The sequence below is a fragment of the Musa acuminata genome, chromosome BXJ1-5, assembly GCF_036884655.1.
Source record: "Musa acuminata AAA Group cultivar baxijiao chromosome BXJ1-5, Cavendish_Baxijiao_AAA, whole genome shotgun sequence".
Classification (NCBI taxonomy): Eukaryota; Viridiplantae; Streptophyta; class Magnoliopsida; order Zingiberales; family Musaceae; genus Musa; species Musa acuminata.
The window spans coordinates 38,513,875-38,537,637 of NC_088331.1; the positions used below are offsets into that span (position 1 = coordinate 38,513,875).

Consider the following 23,763-nt stretch of genomic DNA (forward strand, 5'->3'; position numbering starts at 1 on the left):
ATATGTATATGTGTGATATTTCATATTAGGAGACCAAATCATCGAAACATCTCTCTTGATAATATTAAGTCGGTAAACGTGAGGCAATTAGAATGACCCACGTGGCCTTCCATCGTTATAAGTAGGAACCGATTCCCGGTGTAGGTTGAGTTAGTCGAGTCCCTCAAGATTCATCTATATCGTGATTCGCTATCTTGCTTATGACATAGAGATGTCACCGGCGACCTGAGGGCATGGTATGCTTGGTCGAGTCCCTCGAGGGTATATCATCAAATCAGACTCATCTTGTAACGAATGTGTTGACTTAACCGAGCATCATGGTTGGTCGAGTCCCTCGAGGCCATGGTGATTCGGAGGTCGAACAGGACGGGAATCTCAAGGAGTTGTGATCGGCAAGAGTTGCCTACCTTTTAGGCTTAGTGTGATTGGTCGAGTCCCTCGAGGTTACACTAAGATGCTGATTGGATCCTGATCCCCACTAGAAGTCTGTCAGAGACTTCCGTTTCACGTGCTGAGGGTGTCGCGTGACTCGGTAGTAAAATAGTGGGAGCATATTAAGATAGAAATCCATATCTTGATAGTTTATTTCTTGCAAAATCTGTATGTTATTCATTTCTGCTACATCTTTATTTTTAGAAAATGTCACTTTCAAATCCATTACGTGGCATACTTGATGTCCGCCTCACTAGTCCAAATTATACGGATTGACTCCGTAACTTGAGAATTGTTCTCACAGTGGAGAAAATCGTGTACGTCCTTGATACAGTGATGCCTGCGCCCGAAGAAGGGGCAAGCGAGGATGAGATCGCTCGCTACGTAAAGTACATTGATGACTCCACTCTTGCTCAATGCTATCTATTGGGCTCTATGACTCCTGAGTTACAAAGACAACTTGAAAAGATGGATGTCAAATCCATTCTCCTACATGTCCGCAAATTGTTTAAGGAACAGGGAAGGACTTAGCAATATGAGATATCCAAGAGCCTCTTTTGCGCTAGGATGACTGAGGGGACATCGGTTCAGAACCATGTCCTAAAGATGATTGAGTGGATAGAAAAACTCACAGGTCTAGGAATGGTCCTAAAGGATAACTTGTGTGTAGACATTGTGCTTTAGTCCCTACCAGATTCCTTTTCATAGTTCATAATGAATTTTAATATGAACAAGCTTGAGGTGACTCTCCTAGAGCTCCTCAATATGTTGAGGGAGGTAGAGAGTACTATTAAGAAAGAGAAGCCAGTTCTCTACACTGGTGAGACCAGAAAGAAAAGGAAAGCAGAAAGGTCCCTTAAGAAGAGAAAGGGTAAGGGCAGACCAGGTAAAGCAAAGGTTGCTAAGAAAGACCCAACAAAGGACAAAGGCCAGTGCTTCCATTTTGATAAAGATGGGCACTGGAAGAGGAACTGCAAAGAGTATCTTGCAGAGAGGGCAAAATAGAAGCTTGGAGAAACTTCAGGTACATTCATGATCAATCTCCAATTGTCAGATTTTTGTGATAGTGCATTGGTATTGGATACTAGTATTGCTTATCGCATCTACAATTTATTATAAATTCTAGCAAAGCCGAGGGGAGATTGGCGAGAGAAATATTGCATAAAGTTTTGTTTATGCTAGACACTACTCCACATATCATAAATGTAAATGTGTCCAAGAGAAAACGAGATGAGATGAACAGTGCATACCTGTGGCATTGTAGGCTAGGTCATATCTATGAAAGAAGGATTCAAAAGTTACTAAATGATGGATATCTAGATCCATTCGACTATGTGTCATATGCAACTTGCAAGTCTTGCCTTCGTGGAAAACTGACCAACTCTCCATTTAGTGGAACTAGAGAGAGAGCCACCGAGCTGTTGGAACTCATACATAGTGATGTATGTGGACCCATATCAACTCATTCCATTGGTGGTTACTCCTACTTCATTACCTTTACTAATGATTTCTCAAGGTATGGATATGTGTACTTGATGAAGTACAAGTCCGAGACTTTTGAGAAATTCAAAGAGTATAAGAATGAGGTGGAGAACCAGACTAGAAAGAGTATCAAAACTCTTTGATCAGATCGAGGAGGTGAGTATTTAAGTACAGAGTTTACTCAGTTCCTCAAGGACCATGAGATATTATCCCAATGGACACCTCCTTATACACCTCAGCTCAATGGTGTCTTTGGAAGGAGGAATCATACGCTATTAGATATGGTACGGTCCATGATGAGTTTCGCTCACCTACCCATCTTACTCTAGGGATATGCAGTAGAGACCACAGCTTACCTTCCGAACAGAGTCCAACTAAGTTGGTAGTGTCTACATCATATGAGATATGGAAAGGGAAGAAGCATGATCTTAAGGTTGTTAAGATTTGGGGCTGCCCTACCCACGTTAAAAGACATAAACCCGATAAGTTAGAATCAAGGACAGAGCGATGCAAATTTGTGGGATACCCTAAGGAAACTTGTGGGTATTATTTTTATCATCTCGAGGACCAAAAGGTATTTGTAGCTAAGAGAGCAGTGTTCCTTGAGAAGGAACACATTCTTGGCGGAGATAGTGGGAGCATGATAAAGTTGAGCGAGGTTGGAGAATCAAGCTCAAGCACCACTCTACAGCCCGAGTCTATTCAGGTACCTAATACACAAGTTTCAACTTTACGTAGGTCTGATAGAGTATCCCATCCTCCTGAGAGATATGTGGCACATATTAGAGGAGAGGATGTTGAGGATATTGATCCTCGGACCTATGAGGAGGCTATTATAAGTATAAACTCCGGGAAGTGGCAAGAAGCCATGAATTCTAAGATAGATTCTATGTACTCCAACAAGGTTTGGAACCTAGTTGATGCGTCTGAGGGTATTGTACCCATCGGTTGCAAGTGGATCTTTAAGAAAAAGATCGAAGTAGATGGAAAGGTAGAAACCTATAAAGTAAGGCTAGTGACTAAGGGGTATCGTCAAAGGCAAGGTGTTGACTACGACGAAACCTTCTCACCCGTAGCAATGCTAAATTCCATCAGAATTCTATTGGCTATTGCAGCACACTATGATTATGAGATCTGACAGATGGATGTGAAAACCACATTCCTCGATGGGAACCTTAAGGAGGAGGTGTATATGATGCAACCTGAGGGATTCATGTCCAAGAACTGCCCAGATAAGGTGTGTAGGTTGCTTAGATCCATTTATGGACTAAAGCAAGCTTCCCGAAGTTGGAACATAAGATTTGATGAGGCAATCAGATCTTATGACTTCGTTAAGAACGAAGATGAGCCTTGTGTGTACAGGAAGGTAAGTGGGAGCGCTATCACCTTTTTGGTGTTATATGTGGATGACATCCTGATCATTGGGAATGACGTAGGAATGCTATCCATAATAAAGGCTTGGTTATCTAGATACTTCTCCACGAAGGACTTAGGGGAAGCATCCTATATCTTGGGGATTAGAATCTATAGAGATAGATCCAAGAGGATGCTTGGCTTATCCCAGTCCAGGTACATAGAAACCATTGTCGAAAGGTTTGGCATGGAAAATTCCAAGAGAGTTCTCATACCAATGAGACATGAGATATCGCTTTCTACGAGTATGTCCTTAAAGACTCCAGAAGAAAGGGCGAACATAGATATGATACCTTATGCCTCAGCAATAGGGTCTATCATGTATGTTATACTATGTATTAGGCCTGATATAGTGCATGCTATGAGTGTCACGAGCAAGTATTAGGTGGATCCAGGCTTAGAGCATTGGAAAGCAGTAAAGTGTATCCTTAAGTACTTGAGAAGGACTAAGGATCTTTTACTAGTATATGGAGGTAGTAGCCTTAAGGTTGAAGGCTACATAGACTCAAGTTTTCAGTCTGATGTCGATGATAGCAAGTCGAATTTAGGGTACGTGTACATCTTGAATGGAGGAGTAATGTGCTGGAAGAGTTTCAAGCAAGATACTACTGCTGACTCGATCATAGAGGCGGAGTACATTGCTGCATCAGATGCAGCAAAGGAGGGAGTCTGGGTGAAGAAGTTCATCACATATTTGGGAGTCATGCCAGATAGCGAGAAGCCGACTTCCTTATATTGCGATAACTATGGGGCGATTACTCAAATAAGGGAACCTGAGTCTCATCAGAAGTGTTATGAGGAGGTTCCACCTTATAAGAGAGATCGTAACACGAGGAGATGTAGCAGTGGAAAGAGTTTCATCTAAAGATAACATTGCAGATCCATTGACAAAGCTATTGTCTCAGATTATCTTTGAACATCATAGGGGTCTGATGGGGATCGGACACATATGTGATTGGCTTTAGGTCAAGTGGGAGATTGATAGTTATAGGTGCCCAGCAAGTCAATCACGTGAGTGACGGCACATGTGACTTAATATAGAATATTTTTGCTTATTATATTTTGGCATATATCACTTTAAAACTATTGCATATATGCATATATATATTGTGATGTCCTTGTATTTATGCAATGGGAATCGGATCGTGATGAGATCACGATAATGAGTTCGATTCACCTTTAAACACATATCCTAAATAATCTCGGTCATAGGTTACTCGAGAAGGACATCGTGATAATCGGACATACTGGTGTGCTGTATACCCATCCATATGATGGATGCAGCTAGTCTCATAGTTGCTCATGTAGAGACACTAGGGATACAGTACAGGTGCTCATTGGAGAATGAGTTCATTGATTGATCCGCTTACGGAATGTTGGATGATTGATGATGCCTTATTGTCAGACAGTGATTCCGTAGTCCTAGTGGTATATTTGGTTCTTAGACTTGAGACACCAAGGATGTCCTGTATGAGTGCTCCACTCTTTGATACCAGACTTATAGGTTTGGCTGTCCCAGATCTAATACAGCTGGTCATTGGGAGTAGTAGTCGACCTTACGAGGGCTATTGAGTATCGATAGAGGATCATCCACTCTCGGCATCATAAGAGGAATATCCCATGTGTTCTTGCTTAGAAAAATCCCTAGCCAGGGTCATTCGGGTTAAGAGAGAAAGAGTTCTCTGAGAGAATCCATTAGAGCGAGACTCAATTAGAAACCGTATGAGTACGACAGCACCATGCTCGATATACGGTCTCAGGGATATTAGATGGATGAGGGACTATAGGTACATGGTAACTGAGGACAGACAGGTCCAATGGATTGGATTCCCTTGTATCGTTTGCGGACTACGACGTAGTGGCCTAGTACGTCTGTAGTCGATGAGTCAAGTGAATTATTACAGAGATAATAATTCACTGAGTTAGAAGGAGTTCTAACAGGTATGACTCACGGCCAGCTCAATATTGGGCCTAGAGGGTCACACACAAATGATAGGCATTGCGATGAGTAGAGGTTCGGATATGAGATATCCGATGAAGCCCTTGTCTTATTGGATGCAAATCCAATACCCACTAGGGGAGGACCCATTAGGGTTTGACAGGGGACCTCTATAAATAGGAGGGATTCAGAACCTCATAGGCTAGAGCCTTTGCTTACCTCTCCTATTCTCCTTCCCCTCTCCACCTCAAAGAAGGCCTGGAGTTTTGAGGAGTGTCATCGCAGCCCTGTTGTGTGGATCACTACTAGAGAGGAGGACGCTTGACCTTCTTCACCCTCTCCTAAAGATCTACGAGGAAACAGGGATATACGATCTCCTTATGTAACACAATCTACTCTATAAGCAGTTTTAAGTTTCGCAAATTTTACGCACCAATCTTCGCACGACGATGAACATCTCTTTGGGAATCGGGGATTTTGTTTTCTTGTTCTTTCGCTGTGTATGTGATGTCACCCCCCAAAGATTTTCCCAACAATGCCCCCGTCAAGTTCCCGACCCCGCGAGGGACCCATAGCACCAATGCAGCTGGATCTCCTCGAGCAACTCACCGACGTACCCCCTAAAAAGGAATCAGTTCGATCTGACCGTGAAAATTGGGACGACGCTCCCCAAAGTAGATCAACTCTGCCTCATCGATTTCCTGAGGAAAAATGTCGTTATGTTCGCATGGTCCCCCGAGGAGATGCTCGGGATTGACCCATAGGTGACCCAGCACCAACTCGACGTCAACCCTGAGGCTTAGCCGGTGAGGCAAAGGTCAAGGAAGTTCGCTCCTGATCGACAGAAGGCGATAAACAATGAGGTCGACTGCCTTAAAGAAGCGGGATTCATTACTAAGGTGAAATACCCTCGGTGGTTATCGAATGTAGTTCTCGTTAAGAAATCCAATGGAAGCTAGAGGATGTGCGTCGATTATACTGATCTCAACCGGGCATGCCCTAAGGACTGCTATCCACTTCCCAGGATAGACCAACTAGTCGATGCCATTGTAGGCTATGAACTCCTTACATTCATGGACGTGTTCTCGAGCTACAACCAAATCCGAATGGCGACTCAAGATCAAGAGAGCACCACTTTCATCACCAACAGAGGGGTGTATTGCTACAAAGTGATGCCCTTCGGTCTGAAGAATATTGGGGCAACTTATCAAAGGATGGTCAACAAGCTATTTAAGCACCAACTCGGGAGGAACATGGAAGTATACATGGATGACATGATCGTAAATAGCAAGGCTGCAAGCGCACACTTAACCGATCTGGCGAAAACATTCCAAATGCTTAGATGGTTCAACATGCCTCTGAATCTCATGAAGTGCGTCTTCAGGGTTAGCTCGGGGAGGTTCCTTGGCTTTGTCATTCACCAGAGGGGGACAGATGCCAACCCGGAAAAGGTTCGAGCCATAACCGAGATGCATTCCCCCTGCTCGATCAAGGAGGTGCAACAACTCACCGGGAAGTTGGCGGCACTCAACAAGTTCATGTCACGTTCGGGCAACTAGTGCCTCCCTTTCTTCCGGGCTCTACGATAGGCTGACAGCTTTACGTGGACCCCAGAATGCGAAGAATCCTTCGAAAAGTTAAAGGCGTGCCTCGCTCGTTTGCCCCGACTCGCCTCACCCGAGCCAGGCGAAACCCTTGGTCTCTACCTAGTGGCCTCGACGCAAGCAGTCAGCTCGGTGTTAGTTCAGGAAATGCCACCAACACAATAACCCATAGACTACGTCAGCCATGTTCTCGTCGGGCTCGAGGCACGGTACTCCCCGATCAAGAAGTTGACCCTCACGCTAATGAAGATGACCTGAAAGTTGTGGCCCTATTTCTAAGCTCACACAATCAAAGTGATCATCGACTAGCTATTGCGACAAATCCTTTCCAACTTCGATGCATCGGGTTGGATGCTACGGTGGTCGGTCGAGCTCGACGAATTTAACATTCAGTACTCCCTTAGAACCGCCATCAAAGCTCAAGTACTGGCTGACTTCATTTCCGAGCTTACTCCTGAAGACCATGCTATTGGGTAGAACAACGAGAGCATATGGACCCTACATGTGGATGGCTCATCCACTACCGAAGCAGCTGGGGTCAGGCATATCCTTAAAGGCCCATCCGGAGAAATCTACGAGAGGTCGCTCCGATTACAATTCCGAGCCACCAACAACGAGGCTGAGTATAAGGCGTTACTTCACGACCTACACCTCACTCTAGAGATCCATGTGGGCAACCTCGAAGTCTTTAGCGACTCCTAATTGGTGATGGGACATGTCAACGGGAGCTACAAAGCCCGGGACCCAATGATGGCATTATACCTGACAGAAGCGAAGCGGCTCACCCATTGCTTCAACCACCTCTCGATCGCTAGAATACCTTGAGCACAGACCATATAGGCCGATGCATTGGCAAGATCAACCTCCGCTTGCAACCCGACGGCAACCCTGGCAACAGAATCCGTAACAGCGCCGACAATACCAACTCACGAGGTCGCTGAAACAAAGGTCTCGCCAAACTAGATGGAATAGATCCTCCAATTCAAGAAGGATGGGATGAAGCTTGACGACCCAACGGTCGCAAGACGACTGAGGTGAACCCAAGCTTGGTATTGCGTGATTAGTGGAAAGTTGTACCGCAAGGCTTTCTCTCAACCTCTCTTGCGCTGCCTCATGCCATCAGAAGCTGAAATGGTCCTCGCCGAGCTCCACGGGGGGATTTGCGGGGAGCACATCGGGGGACAAACCTTGGCCTTCAAGACTCTCAAACAAGGGTACTACCGGTAGACCATACGCTAGGATGCCATATCATATGTGTAGCGGTGCTAACAATGTCAAAGGCACGCCCAACTGTGACACCAGACAGCAGTCCCACTTACCCCGATAGAGGTAGCCTAGCCTTTCGCCTAGTGGGGGCTTGACCTCCTCGGACCTTTTCCTCCGGCTTCGGGACAATGATGCTTCCTTATAGTGGGGGTCGACTACTTCACGAAGTGGGTTGAAGCCAAACCCTCGGCCTCCATCATCAAGAAACAAATCCAAAGCTTCACATGGAAGAACATTATCACCCGGTTCGGGATCCCGAGGAGAGAGATGGTTGCAACATTCAAAACCCATCATGACCCCTTGGATTCGCCAGATTCATCGCCCTTGGGACTCCCGCCAGAGGTGCCTCATCGCCCGAAATCTCCTGCCAGAAGCCATTTGAAACAAGAAGTTTCCCACTAGGCCCCATGCCGCTCCACTCGGCCCGCCACATGGCACCATGGCACCTGGGCAAAATTCAGTGCATCGCCCAACGACGCCCCCCAGCCTCCCTCCTGGGCCCATAGGTCCAGCCACTGCCCGGGTCGCTCTAGATCGATTCCTGACTTGCGACTCGCTAGCACCAAAACCTGAGTTTGAGGTCAGTCACTCGACCGACAGTTCTAGCCACTGCCCAGGTCGCTCAAGATCGGTTCATGACTTACGACCTGACGGCACCAATACCTGAGTCCGAGATCAGTTACTCGACCCACAGGTCCAGCCACTGCCCAGGTCACTCTAGATCGGTTCCCGACTTGTGACCCACCGGCACCAAAACCTGAGTCTGAGATCAGTCACTCGGCCCACAGGTCCAGCCATTGCTCAAGTCGCTCCAGATTGGTTCCCGACTTGCGACCCACCGGCACCAAAACCTGAGTCCAAGATCAGCCATTCGGCCCACAGGTCCAATCACTGCCTAGGTCACTCAAGATCGGTTCTTGACTTGCGACCCAATGGTACCAAAACCTGAGTCCGAGATCAGTTACTCGGCCCACAGGTCCACCCACTGCCCGGGTCGCTCCAGATCAATTCTCGACTTGTGACTCGCCAGTACCAAAACCTAAGTCCGAGATCAGTCACTCGGCCCACAGGTCTAGCCACTGCTCGGGTCGCTCCAGATCGGTTCTCAACTTGTGACCCGCCGGCACCAAAACCTAAGTCCAGATCGGTTCCTGACTTGCGACCCACTAGCACCAAAACCTGAGTCTGAGATCAGTCACTCGGCCCACAGGTCCAGCCACTGCCCGGGTCGCTCCAGATCGGTTCCCTACTTGCAACCCGTCGGCACCAAAACTTGAGTCTGAGATCAGTCACTCGACCCATAGGTCCAGCCACTGCCCGGGTCGCTCCAGATTGGTTCCCAACCTACGACCCACCGGCACCAAAACTTGAGTCTGAGATTAGTCACTTGGCCCATAGGTCCAGGCATTGCCCGGGTCGCTCCAAATCGATTCCCGACTTGCAACCCGCTGGCACCAAAACATGAGTCCGAGATCAGTCACTTGGCCCATAGGCCCAATCTTTAACCAAGTCGCTCCAACTCGATCCTTGACTTGTGACTCTCTAAATCTCCAACCAAGTCGCTCTAGCTCGATCCCTGACTTGCGACTCGCCAAATCTCTAACCAAGTCATTCCAACTTGATCCTCGACTTGTGACTCGCCAAATCTCTAGCTGATCGCTCCAGCTCGATCATCGACTTGCGACTTACCAAATCTCTAACCGAATCGCTCCAACTCGATCCTCGACTTGCGACTCGCCAAATCTCTAACCAAGTCATTCCAGCTCGATCCTCGACTTGAGACTCGCCAAATCTCTAACCGAGTCGCCCTAGCTCGATCCCCGACTTGCGACTCACCAAATCTCTAACCGAGTCGCCCCAGCTCGATCCCCGACTTGCGACTCACCAAATCTCTAATCGAGTTACTCCAGCTCGATCTCCAACTTGCGACTCGTCAAATCTCCAACCAAGTCGCTCCAGCTCGATCCCCGACTTGTGATTAGCCAATCTCCTACCGAGTCGCTCCAGCTCGATCCCCGACTTGCGATTCGCCAATCTCCTACCGAGTCGCTCCAGCTCGATCCCCGACTTGCGATTTGCCAATCTCCTACCGAGTCGCTCCAGCTCGATCTCTGACTTACGACTCGTCGACCCTAACTCCGAGCCACGCCAAACCGGGTATTCGACTTATGACTCGTCGGTCTCACCTCACCTGGTCCTAGCCGCCCAACCAACGGAGCTAACCCTTCCCAAGGCACGAGGCATCGCCCTTCCAAACTGCCTCCCGACGAGCCAATCCAATTTCCCTCATAAGCAACCAATACCTCCGCAACACTTCGGCCCAGGCATGCCTCTCGCCCCCTCGCAAGGACCCCATGACATGACTCAATGGGGGGAAGATACGTCACAATCGATGCCACGCCGCACTACTGCCAAGTCAGCAAGGGGAGCACCGCTACGTGCCAAGTCATAATCCGTACCAAAGCATTGTTTGGTATGTCCCATCCCGGAAGCTCGGGACAGTGCCGTCAGGCGCTGTTCCGTGCATCTCAGGATGGTGGCTGCACAAAGGTATCATCTCACCCCTCAAGTATCGATCGCCATGCCAAACCCGCGTATGATTGACCCTTGTACAGTAGTATAAAAGCCTTTGGCCGACATCTAACCAGGGGAGAGGACAAAAAAGAGAAAAACAACTACTAACTTGCTCGTCGGAGGGGCCAAAGTCGGGAATCACCCGACGAAGGCCATTCTTGCAGGAAAGCGGCCATCCTCAAACTGTGAATGTCCCCATGACGAGTCATCAACGACGCCTGAACCGAGAGACGCTGATCAACACTCCGTCGCGAGGGCCCGGTCAACCTCGGCATCTAGCTCAGCTGACCGAAAACTCTTGATATCGACCCGTGGACCAGGCCATGCTGACTCATCAGCCACGACACATTAGTTCACCAACATAATCTAAAAAATATTATGAGTTCTTGTTGATGTGAATATTTTTCCTATCAACAATAAATAAATATTATCACTTGTACTAACATTTTTTTATGAAAAATATTATGTTTACATCATAAAATTTTAAGCATTTAAATAGGATGATTGTCCAAGAAAATATTTTTTTTGGATTCTTTTCATATGGTACCTCCCCTTCAAAATTTTCAAACTATCACCCCGTATTTTTAAATTTTCAAAAATGCCCCTAAAAAGCTATCTTTTTTTTGTCCAAATCCAATTTTTTTCTCCTCAGTATTTTATGGGTTTATTTTTATCCATAAAATACTGTATATATTTTTTGTTTTAAAAATACTATATAGTATTTTTTGATGTCATAGTGTTTTTGAAATAAAAACATTATATTGTATTTTAAAAAGTCATAAAGATTTGGCGGGAAATTTTTTTGGATTTAGGTGGAAAAACACTCTAAAGGGGTATTTTTTTAGGATTTTTGAAATAGGAGACGATGGTTAAAAAAATTTGAAAAGGGTATCTATCATTGGAGAAAAACCTAAAAAGAAAATATTTTCTTCATTTAAATATAACCAAATTTAAGTTTTTGAATAATATGTTTCATATAATTATCTTTATTATGTGACTTCACTTCGGAAGCTTCGACGTATTGCATCTTGACCGTTCATCCGGTGGAGCCCATCAGAAATTTAGATCGCCAGAGATCCCATTGTAACTGGATCCGTGCAATCGCTGTAGAGGATCCTGACATTACCGTCGGGAGCACACCTTGCATCCATAAATAAATCGACGCCTTGTTACCACGTGGCGAGCTGGGAAACCTCGGATGCAATGGACGGTGATCTGGCGCAATGCTCGATGAGATTAACGAGGTGTCTCCCAGTAAAAATCTCGGAAAGGCGTCCGACCACTTTTCTCGAATTTGTATTTGGAAATGTTTCACCATACGTTTTCTCGGCCGTCTCAAAGCAGCTTCCACCTATGCGTCGTCGTGACGGTGGTGCGCCGACCCACAATCTTCGCCGTGACCCACGATTAATGCTCCATCGCCTAATTTTTCTACACGAGAAGTGCTGTAGAATGCATCGCAAGTGTACTTCCTACGTTCCCTGGAAAGAGAAGCATCGCGCGTTCAGGATCATATGTTTGTGGTAAGATTATCTTCCTTCTTTTTTCCTTTCTCTTTTTGTTGATTTCGCGCACGGATCGCAGCACTGTAAAATAGATCCTTGGAGTTGAAATCTTGGCTCACTATTTCTTGATGAATCGTTCTTGATATCTTGAATAGGTCATGGGCTGGGGTCCTTGTGGAGGAGACGCCCAAGTAGTTCACCCAGGTAATTATCATCCTTTTCATATCAATCATTATTTGATTTGATTACTTTTCCATGGGGGGAGTTTTTATGAATTTGACGTTTATTGAAACTTGGAAGGGCATATGAGACCTCCTGTTTGAGGTAAAATTGTCTATAAAAATTTAAAATCTTTCCTTCTTGTTGGATAAAATGAGGACAGCCAACAAGGTCTAGAACTGAGACGAGCAGGATGGTGACTAAACGATTTGCTTTTGCTTTCATGCGTATCATGCGTTGCCATATTTCTGTGATCTGTTTTGATCAAATAGGTCTTGGGTTAAGATATAGTGGGTGCTTATCAAGTTGACGTTAAAATTGATCTAGGTGATATGGTAAGATAAAAAATGTTGTGCATCTGATCAACAAGAAGCAGGCCTTAGGCTGGCGGTTTCTTTCACTTTTCATCTTGAATCAATGGGTTCAAATCCTTGCAGATGTGGTACCCAAGTAACTCTTTAGGTGAAAAATCACCCACTCTGTTATTCTTAAACTATCACATTTTGATCAATGGAATAAGACATGGAGATCCAACAATGAGAACTTGAAAGTTGTTGTCAAAGCAAACTTTTGATTTGTCACTATTAGATAACCAAACATCTCAAGATAGTGAGAAGCTCACCTACTGTAATCTTAGCTTGATCATGTGAAGCATTGTGACTTTGAGAAAGTTGCATTGAACAATTATAGTTGGGTAAATAATATTCCGCCAAATGTATATCAAGTTACAATGTAGTTCTTAAATGTTGGATCTTTGCCAGTGTTACATTTCCCATGCACCAGTTTGCATAGCTTAGAAGAATGTTGCCGAGTAGATTTTTCTCATTATGACATACTCAGTCTTTGCTGGAGAAATCAAACACCTGCCATTGAATTTAGTGCAACATACCGTATGTCATTCCGTTGGAGGCTGTATCTATCATTCTAAATATATGAAAATCCAAAATTTATGATGTCTTAGTTGCAGTATGTGTTGGATTGTGAATGCTCTGTGATCTCGTTGAATATTCCTTTATAAGCTTAGAAAATGATGAATCTTCTCGTTCCAGTAACTTGGATGGTTTGTCATACTCAACAATGCTTCCTGCTTAAGAACAAGAAAGTGTACAAGTTAAATCACGCACAAAATATCTGCAAATTATATTTATCTTCAGTGGATTATAACCTTGATTACCTTCACTAAGAACAAGAATGAGATCGCTATCTATAACCGTGTGAATCCTGTGAGCTATGATGAGTATTGTGCAGTCTCTGAATTCGTGACGTATTGTTGCTTGGATTATTGCATCTGTAGCAGAATCAATTGAGGCTGTTGCTTCGTCCAGAACAAGAATGTTACTTCTCTTCAACAGTGCTCTTCCTAGACAGAATAGTTGCCTCTGTCCAACACTCCAGTTTTCTCCATTTTCAGTAACTGTAGAAAGCCTCTCATAAATTATTAGACTGGTAACTCTAAACCGAGCTTATGATTTAAGTAGTAATGAACTGTAAGTTTGTTATCAAATGATCATAATCTCCTTGGTATGTTTTACCTGTTGAATCCAACTTCTTGCTATCTTGTCGCATCAGATCACCAAGCTGACACTTGTCTAGTACCTAAACAATCATAAAGCATCTGTCAATCTTCTAGTTAGGATACATTTAAATAAGATTTGGCATTTAGTTTCTTGAAGATATTTTAATATACAACACTGAGTTCAAGAAACATCTTCTGTTTGGAAATTGAAGCATCTGAGTTGAAGATCTCTTGTTTAATATGAACTGAAAACTATAGATTAGAATAAACTCAAATTATGCATGGTTATCCGTGTCTTTACTTTGCCGTCTACATTATTTGGTCAACTTATAGTTTTTATGTTCCCTTGTGACAGTTCTATTCTTCAAGGATCCAGCATTATATCATTACTTGATAATTTCTGCCTCATCCATAATCATGCTCAATACCATACTTGTAGTGACATACTTGGATTCTCTATATTATGAAAATTATGGGTTTGAAGAAACAACTTGCCTCCCATATCCTGCTATCTGAGTATTCCTCCAATGGATCAAGGTTTCCCCTCACTGTTCCCTCAAACAATATTGGGTCTTGTGGTATGATGCTTAGTTTGGAACGCAAGTCATGGAGACCTATCTTGCAGATATCAACATCATCAATTTGAATGGTTCCTTCTCGTGGTTCAACAATACGGAAAAGAGCCTGTATCAAAGTCGATTTGCCGCTGCCAGTTCGTCCTACAATACCAACTTGTTTTCTTCCTGGAACTGTGCACGTTATATTTTTCAAGACAGATGGCAGATGTTCAGCATATCTGACCTGTATCAACAACAATAGCAACAAACCATAAGTTTTTAGAAAACAACATATCTAACCTGTAGAGAAAAGAAAAATAAAAAATAAATAGAAAAAAATGAATGATTACTTATTCAAGTTGAGCACAAAATTCTTTTGTATAACCATACGAATATCTACATATCTTGGGCTTTGGGATCTCTGTATCTAATTCTCAATATAAACAAAGTTTTTAAACTAGAAATATAAATTTTTTTTATATTTGATTAATCTAAGTTTACTATTAAAAGGGTAGAGATTCTCTTAGTATTTTGTAGTGGCACTCATCTGCCAAACAGTTGCAACTGTTACCTGAAGCAGAAAATGCAGATGGGATTATAGTAAATAATAGCCTAAAACTTGAGATCTAGGTTTATTTATGTTTGTTGGCTTTATCCACATTGATACTGCCTAGCTATGAAAGAGAAGTATGGCTATTAAAAAGAATCCAACAATAATCATCAGTATTGTAAAGCAATTAAGGATAAACTAACTACTACTACAAGAAAAAGAATAAGAACATAAAAAATTGGAATGTCCTAAGTCCTAACTATTTGAGGTCAAATATATGAATCTTTTAGTTCTCCTTAGGATATATTCATATAATTTTAAATGATTCTTCCTCAATTTATCCTCTATCGATGCTATACTTATTGACAAATGAAATTTCTTTTACTATCTTTTCTATTCACTCCACACAACCACCTCAACATTCTCATTTCAGTAATACAAACCTTTGCATGTTCTATTTCTTTATTGTTCAACCTTAAACCTTACACCTCAAGGATAAAATAACTAAAAATATTAATTTTTTAATTAGGATATTGGGTGATATATGTTGAGCTCCTTGCAGCTGAGAATCAATCTACTAGAACCACAGGGTGTAAGACTTGATACGGTGGGTTTAATGATGGATTGTACCTAACCCATGGTTACTGAAGTGAAGGCTTTCATCCATGTGGAAATTAATTTATATTTGTAAAGATCTACGATAAAAACCACACACTAGTCCATTAAGCTTTGGGAAATTTTAATTGTTTTGTCATGGAAATGATATCATAATTTGTAACAATTTCTATGTTTAGAAAGTTGCAAGTTTTCAGCATACAAGTTTACAAGTCATATGAAGATAACTTGAACTGTTTTTCAGCTCATCTCTTTTCTAATCTATATTATTTAATTTCCTCAATATGCTATATCATATATCGCATTATTATTGTTTGATGCAAAAACTATTGTTTACTGGATGATAAGATCTAATAATCATTCTTCTAAATTGTGTTTTCAACTATGCTTGTTATTTTTTGCAATCTATATAGAAGTGCCTAGCTCTCTACTTGGCTTATAAAGCTTGTAATTAGTTACTGTGGCAATTATGTAGACAAGAATCAGAACATAGAATAAACGAACATGGAGTCATAATGCTTGATGTTTTGTCTAAGAATCAACTTCCATTATGGAATGGATTACTTGTCCCCACAGTATCTTGGAAAAAAATAACCCCATCACCTTCTCCCAGTGTCGATAACAAAAAGAGGCTGACTGGACTTTGGGTGAAAATATCTGTTTGTGTGTTTCTACATACTATTTGACCTTATGTTACTTTTACACTATTATTTCATAGAGACAAATTTTCACTGCATTGACAGAATTTCCAAATGACTACCTGTGTCTATGAACTTCTCTTGATTATGCATAAATATGGATGTAATATCGGAATTTGAGATCACCTCCAAATTCTTGAAGCATATAGTACCAACTTGTGGCCAATTGGTTGGTGGTCGACAACCTTCAATAAGTACAGGAGCTTCACTTGGAATCCTTGAGTATTGTAGTATTCTCTCAACTGAGATCATTGTAGTTTCTATGTTGCATATAAACCAGATGATAGTCGCAAGTTGTGAATTGAGATTTAATCCATAGGTCACTGCAAGCCCTGCAATGCCTGTATAACATACAAATGAAATTCTATTTAGATTAACCAACTTTTATGACAAGCTGACAAGTACTATCAAAGTTTAGGTAAATGAACTTTTCACTTGAATATATATGTTAATATGCTCACTTGGACTGAAAAATCCTTCTGGCAGGTTCACAAGCAAAATCAGTGAGAAAGCAAACACAAAGTTGGATAACAAATCCAGCCTGAATGAGAACCATTCTACTGCAGAAAAATCGTGAAACCATGGCCTTGAGTAATTATCTATGAGATCAAGGTTTGTATTGCTGAAACGGTCCTTCTGCCCGAATGCTCTAATAGTTGTAGCACCAGAGAATGATTCTGCAAAATGATGAAGGATTGGAGATCTTTGAATTTCTGACAACCGAGCCAATTCTCTTGCGGTCGGTATGTAGTATTGCTGCATCAGCCATTGTCAAGAATTCAATCTTCAAATCATCAAAATGATTTAGTCAACCATTATACCTGAATATCTAACTATGGTTAAGTTGATTTCTGTACACCTGTACACAGATCTACTTTTGCTTATTGCATGTCATATATAATGGCAGACAAAATCATGGCAAACTAAAATTTAAAAAATAATATTAATAACTGGTCAAATTATTCCTTTTAAAATTCAAGCATTTCTGGTGGGACCAATATCTGATTTTGATAATGAATCTTGATGTTTGTTTTTTTTTCTTTTGAGTGAGAGAGTGCTCTTACTTGATACCATATACAGATTGCTGATACTGGAATGAGTATTGCAAAAGTTGGCCAAGCAACCTGTGACATAACTGCAATGGTCCCTAGGATCTGTATAACTGAAAATGCACACCACGCCAACCTTGCTGCTAATTCTAAGTCAAGCACACTTTGATCTGTCGAGGCCTACATGAAATTTACAAATAATCAATTAGTCGTCTTAAGCACAATGTTCTATGAATATATGTGATGCAGGAGCTACATGAATGAGAGATTAAACTAAGTACTAACCCTGTTTAAGATCCTCCCAGAAGGCGTTGAATCAAAGAAGGACATTGGAGCACGGAGAACAGAGTGGAGCATCTTTTGGAAAAATTTTTGAGATGTCAAAAGGCCAACTTTTATAAGTATTGTTGCTCGGATCAACGAACACAGTGAACATCCAACTGAAAGAAGCACATACACCAGAAAGAGAAACTTGAGCCCCACTGCAGATTCTGTGGTTGCAGATGAAGGGGAAGCCCATGCCATCCAATAGTTGCTTGCTACTTGCAATATCTGGAAAATTGAATGTGCTAAGACTATTATGGGAACCATGGCTCCTCCTTGTACCGCAGTCAGGTATGCCCAATAAACATCTTTGGAAACACTTCCTTCCTCTCTCTCCTCATCTTGTATTAGCCTCCCTCTATTATCCATATCTTGACAAAGATCATGTTTAGACTCTTGCTTATCAATGATTTGAAATGAACTACTTGATTTTTTCTCTTCAATAGAATCAGGACTGCTTGATGCCTGTAGTAAATTTATCTCTGCATCACGTGGCAATTTGCTTGAGGCTTCTGTATTGAGTATTAATTCAAGAGCATCACTATGAGCTCCAACTAACACCTCAAATCCTGTGTTTTGCCTTAGAAGCTCATCAAAAGCTCCAGCCTGATCAATTCTTCCATTCTGCATCACCTGTTATATCAATTGCTATTAGCTGGTCTTAATCATTCTACTTGACTACATGACAAATTAAATAGGAAACATGAGTATGTTAGTTTTATGGGGATGCCAGATGCCACAATGTTGTCCTGATGAGTGCTTCTAGTTGATAATATGTTAATTGGTTTTGTTTTATTTGATGCAATGGGAAGAACTATAATTCTTGCAGCATAATCATTTGGGAAAAAGGAATTTCAGCAATTTTTCTTTACCAGGATAAGGTCTGCTACTGGAAGAAATTCAACTTGATGTGTAACATAAAGTATGGTTTTGTCTCTAAGAGTACCCATTACACAATCCTGCAGAATAAACATAAAGCATTTGTCAACATATGAAGAGGTTTTTCCACAATGAGAAAATTGAAAGTGACAATTACTAGGTATCTCAAACATTTGGTCCTCGGATTCATTTAAAAAACATTTTCTTTGTAACATATTAGAGAAGACAAGGAATTTTTGATATAAATCGTGCTGTATGGTTTTCTCTGTCAATTCTAGTCTTTTACTATGTTATACATTTGAGAGGGAAGAGGGGGGTGGGATTTGTTTAAAGCATATTTCTGCAATATAACCTTGAATAGTTGAGTGCCAGTATGAGCATCCAAAGCACTGAAAGGGTCATCAAGAAGGTATATGTCGGCATCCTGGTAGACTGCTCTAGCTATTTGGATCCTCTGCTTCTGTCCTCCACTCATATTTATACCCCTCTCTCCAATCTCTGTCAGGTCCCCATTAGGGAAGAGCTCAAAATCCTTTTTCAATGCACAAACCTCAACTGTCTTTTCATACTTTTCGCTGTCAAAAGGATTTCCAAAGATAATATTTTCTCTAACATTTCCTGATATTATCCATGGGGATTGAGAAACATATGCTTTGCTGCCACTAATTTTCACCTTTCCTCCCATCTTTGGTAGTTCTCCAAGGATGCAAGACAGTAAACTAGACTTTCCAGAACCAACAGTACCACAAATAGCCACCTTCATTCCCCTATGCACCTTCAACTGAATATTTTCAAGTGTGGGGTATACGGAGTCTTTGTTCCAGCAAAATATTCCATGATCGATCTCAACATCAATCTCTGTTTCTGTTCTTGGAACAATTTCAACCACATCAGATTTCATTTCGTCTTCTTGGAGGTACTTTGCTATTCTGTCAGCTGAAACTTTTCCTTGTGCAAGTACTGAAAGCAAATCAGGGATGGTAAAGATGGGCTCTTGCAGCATTCTGAATGTTGCCAATGCAGACAAAACTCTTCCTGTTGTCAGAGGAATTCCTATTAGTATGCATGTTCCAAATGTTGCTGCTGATATGAACATAGGTGCTCCCCAGAATATGAAAGATGAAATTAGTTGTACTCTTTCAGACCTCCACAGCCAGTTGTACTCTGTGTTTCTCAAGGCTTCTAACTTGTGAAGGTATTGTATGTCCCAAGCTTGTAGTTTCAAAATTTTCATGTTTCGGAGGACTTCTGAGGTTGCTTTCATTCGTTCATCTTTAGCTTTCATGATGCTGCTCTGGAATCTTTTTTGTGCTCTTGTTATAGGAATATTGCATGCCATTACCATTGTTGTTGCTGCTAATCCAGCAAAAGATCCCACTCCCAGATTCTTATGAAGAACATATATTGCTAGTGAAATCTGAACTGGAAGCATCCATATGATATTTGAATGCCACATGAGGTCTGTGATCCTTTGGATATCCACACTAATGTAGTTGATAATCTCCCCACTTGTATGGCTCTGCCGAGACTCACTTGATAATTCAAGACCCTTTTTATATATATGGGATATTAGAGCAGCTCTTACATGCATTGCAAGCTGTTGGGCTCCAAAATTCCATTGTCTCTGGCACACAGACTCCACAACTTTGGCACCTAGGAATGTAAGTACAAGTACATAACCACTTCTCAACCCATGCTGCCTCTCTCCTCCTAAGAACTTAATAAAGTTGACAATCAATGAAGGTCCAACATAAGAGGCCCCTGCTGCTACAACTGCAAAGGTTGCATTGATCGCTGCCTTTTTCCTAATGAATATAAAGATTGCTCTGTAGATAGATGAAGTTCTCAAGCCATATCTTTCTTTGACATTATTCAGGCAGCTATCAAACGAGTGGGACACAAACTCAGCAGAACTGTTTTTATCAACATCTGGTACTTCATTCTGCTCCAGAGGCTTCCTTCTCCCAGTAGCAAATAGCGGATTAAGCCATGAGAAGGTCATAAGTTGTAAAAGATTTGCACTTCCATACAAAGAGCTCCTCTGGCTTTCAACATGCTTCGCCTTTGATGTTTGCACTTGCAATAGTGGTTCCCTGAGACTGCCTGAGTCACTGCTGATCCCTGTTGTGCCTCTGACTGCAATGACAAACAGTAATATGCAGGGAAAGAGACTAATTATATCGGTATATTGTTCTATTCTTAAGAATGACTTCTCTTGAAGAATGGACTGTATGTCAATAACAGTAAAGGTAGCTGACTGCAGGGTGCTGCTTATCAACCATGTTCTTATAACCCAAGAAAGTTTTTCAGATCGAGTTTGTGGGAGATTCAGTGTGATAACAAGCAAAATTATCCAGGATATCAACTGTGTTGTCTCGGTTAGAACTGACGTAATGTACTTGCAGTTGCCTTGACTTCCTTTTAGCAGCAAGAAAACAAGTCCAAACAAGTTGGTGACCAGTAACAGTAAGCAACAAACTTTGGCAGCTTGGTATGAGAAACTCAAGCGTATACAATTAAGATTGTTCTGATCAGTAGTGCAATTTTGCATCTCTTCAACATTGGTCCTGGATCTCATTCTGCATGATTTGCTAAGTATCTTCCATAAGAGTTGCAGGAAGAAACAACTGATAAAAATGAGATGGACAAATACAAAAAGATTCTTCCAGAAACAAAGTGTGCTAATATCTTTCCATCCTTCCCAAAATTGAGGTGAATGGAAATCTGCAGGAGAACAAAATACTATTTTCAGTGGGTAAAGAAACAAAAGTTCTGCAGTAACTGCAGGTTAGACAAGCAAGCAACTAAATTAGATTTTCTGTTTCACTTTGAAGGTAGAATGTTTCATACTTTGTAAAACTTGCCTGGTTGGTGTTACACACTGATCTCATTCTTTTGAGAACTCAAATAGAAACTACATGAGATTTTTTTTGGTAATGTTATAAATATAATAGTTATAAAAAATTTGGTAGCTTATTTGTGAGCGTTATGGCATATAAATTTAACCACTTCTTGAATACCATCAATTTTTTTTACAATCACATCAGATTTAGAAAGGATTGACACATCTGCGATGGTGACACACCAAAACAGAATTCAAGTTTCTGTCCAGTGGACCCTTAAGGATGCAGATGCACTATGTAGATTCAGCCATTTGATTTCAAATTGTAAACACACTAGCCATCTTATCATTTATAAAGTTGCATCCAAACAATTGCTGGATCCTAAAATTCTTAATGCTGAAGGATGTTTAGTTTAATGCAGATATCAAAATTAAACAGAAAGGCAATTAATAGTCATAGCTTTCTTTTTTGGTTATTTGTTCCTTTCCATGTAAAATTATGCCATTTGAAATTTGCTTAGTTTCTCTCAACTGCAGTTTCCTGTTGTTCAAATAATACCGCACTTACTTGAAGACTCGTGAAGATTTAACTCTGAATCCAATTTGATATGAACAGGACTATTTCCTTTGTCACTAAATTTTTTAAATCTCACAAAAAGGTGATTTCTTTTTCTGTATAGGATATGTCACTGTCTACAGTTGAACTCCCTTTTATAGCATATTGCATTAAATTTTAGAGTTCTGAGTTCTTGCCTCTGTGTCATTACTATTGATTGCAAAGTTTCAGTTGTTAGTTTCTGACGGCCATCAGTTTTTATCGGGATAATTAGCTTTAAAATGCTTTATTTGACATCATCTTTCTTTACCAGAGTTTCTGAACCTTGGTCCTTTCCTGGTTTAAGCTGTTTATAGGGAATCATGTCGGTTTGGTTTTCACTAAATTGACCATCGATTTATTCAAGAAAATTCATGTAGGAAACTGCATGGCCATCTTATTTCTTCACATTGCACCATCCAAGACCAAATGCTGGTGAACCAGAATGTATATATGAATCACATGCAATGCTGCCATCACATGCAATCTGGTCTATATATTACCTGAAGACTTCAATGTGCACTATCTGTTGTTTCCTAATGATCAAACAAGAAACAATATGGATGACACAGGTCTCTACATATTATAAAACATGGTTTCTTCATATACATGGCTTCATGTATTATATTTGTTCCCGAGTTTAAGCATTACAGTCAGTTTCTTTCTTTTCCATGGTTCTGCAGATTGCTGCTGTGTATATGACAAAACCAAAAAGATGGATTTGCTAATTTTTACGTCCAACCATTACTCATGATTGTGTGAAGATGGCAACACAATTCTTTGTTGTGATGATTGCTTTCTTTCTTTTGATTGATCTTTAGAACAAAATAAATAAAAACAAACATACAGATCTTACTTGGCACATCAAACGTGTCTTGGTGAAACATTCCTGCGGTTTTCCTTCCTTGAGCCACTTCCTGATGTCTCCTGCCTTGTCCAATGTCACAGGGGAAAGAAGTGCAAGTGGAAGCGGGAAGAGAGATCGACCAGATTCGTCTGCGGTTAATGACGAGTGAAGAGTACTTTACCCAAATAGTTGGATAAGGTAAATCCGGGGAAAAGATTTCGTCGTGTTGGCCACCGCACGCGATGATGCATGGTTTCCTTTTGTAGATCCATTAGTTGGACGCAGCAGTGTGTGGGTTTCGTTTCTGTTTCTGAGATATCTCCTCTTGGCATATTCACCGAACACAATCACATAGTTGAGGATGCGGATAATGTGCAGAGTATTTTGCATATGAGAGTTATTAAGCGTCACGGTATGTTCTCTGAACAAAATCACTTAATTATGAACGTAATTTTTATATGCAGCGTACCGAGTAATGTAGCTACAGGTAGCACGTTGGATTACAAGTCCATGTCTGTCGCGGTCCAGCCCGGCCCATCCCATCCCATCCCATCCGGCCCGGCCCATCTATAAAACCCGGTGCCGTAGGAGTTATAACTGCTTCCCCGCAAATGCCGCTCTCCCTCCTCACGCGGCGATTCGGGAGTTTCGAGAACGAATCTTGGAGGCTTCGCCTGCATTTGTTTCGTCTTGCGCCGCCCCTTGGTTTTGTTGGATTTTGCTGCAGGAAGATGGTGGTGTTGGTCACGACGGCCGACGTTGAAGCGAGTTCCAGGCGCCTCGGAATTGATCCTTCCTTCCTTAGGTTGATGTGGTTTCTTTCTCGGAATTGATCTTTCTTGGTTTCAGTGGAAGAC

General features: G+C 41.8%; 1 protein-coding gene across 1 annotated transcript; it reads right to left on the reverse strand.

Annotated features, from left to right (window-relative positions):
* Positions 1-13,381: 13,381 nt before the first annotated feature.
* On the reverse strand, positions 13,382-23,473 carry LOC103985987 (putative ABC transporter C family member 15). Its single transcript, XM_065183344.1, has 11 exons — positions 23,392-23,473; positions 18,975-21,346; positions 18,616-18,702; positions 17,705-18,376; positions 17,435-17,599; positions 16,832-17,126; positions 16,497-16,711; positions 14,446-14,751; positions 13,967-14,030; positions 13,609-13,848; positions 13,382-13,518 (listed from the first exon to the last, which is right to left on the reverse strand). The coding sequence occupies exons 1-11, from the start codon at positions 23,471-23,473 to the stop codon at positions 13,382-13,384; spliced, it is 4,635 nt and encodes a 1,544-aa protein (XP_065039416.1).
* Positions 23,474-23,763: the final 290 nt, after the last annotated feature.

Coding starts and splice junctions, on each gene's coding strand:
- LOC103985987 (XM_065183344.1), bottom strand. CDS start 23,473: ATGGGCCGGGCCGGATGGGATGGGATGGGATGGGCCGGGCTGGACCGC. Junction 18,703..18,974: donor CTGGCACTCAACTATTCAAG/GTTATATTGCAG, acceptor TTTATTCTGCAG/GATTGTGTAATGGGTACTCT. Junction 14,752..16,496: donor TATGCTTCAAGAATTTGGAG/GTGATCTCAAAT, acceptor TTGTTGATACAG/GTCAGATATGCTGAACATCT.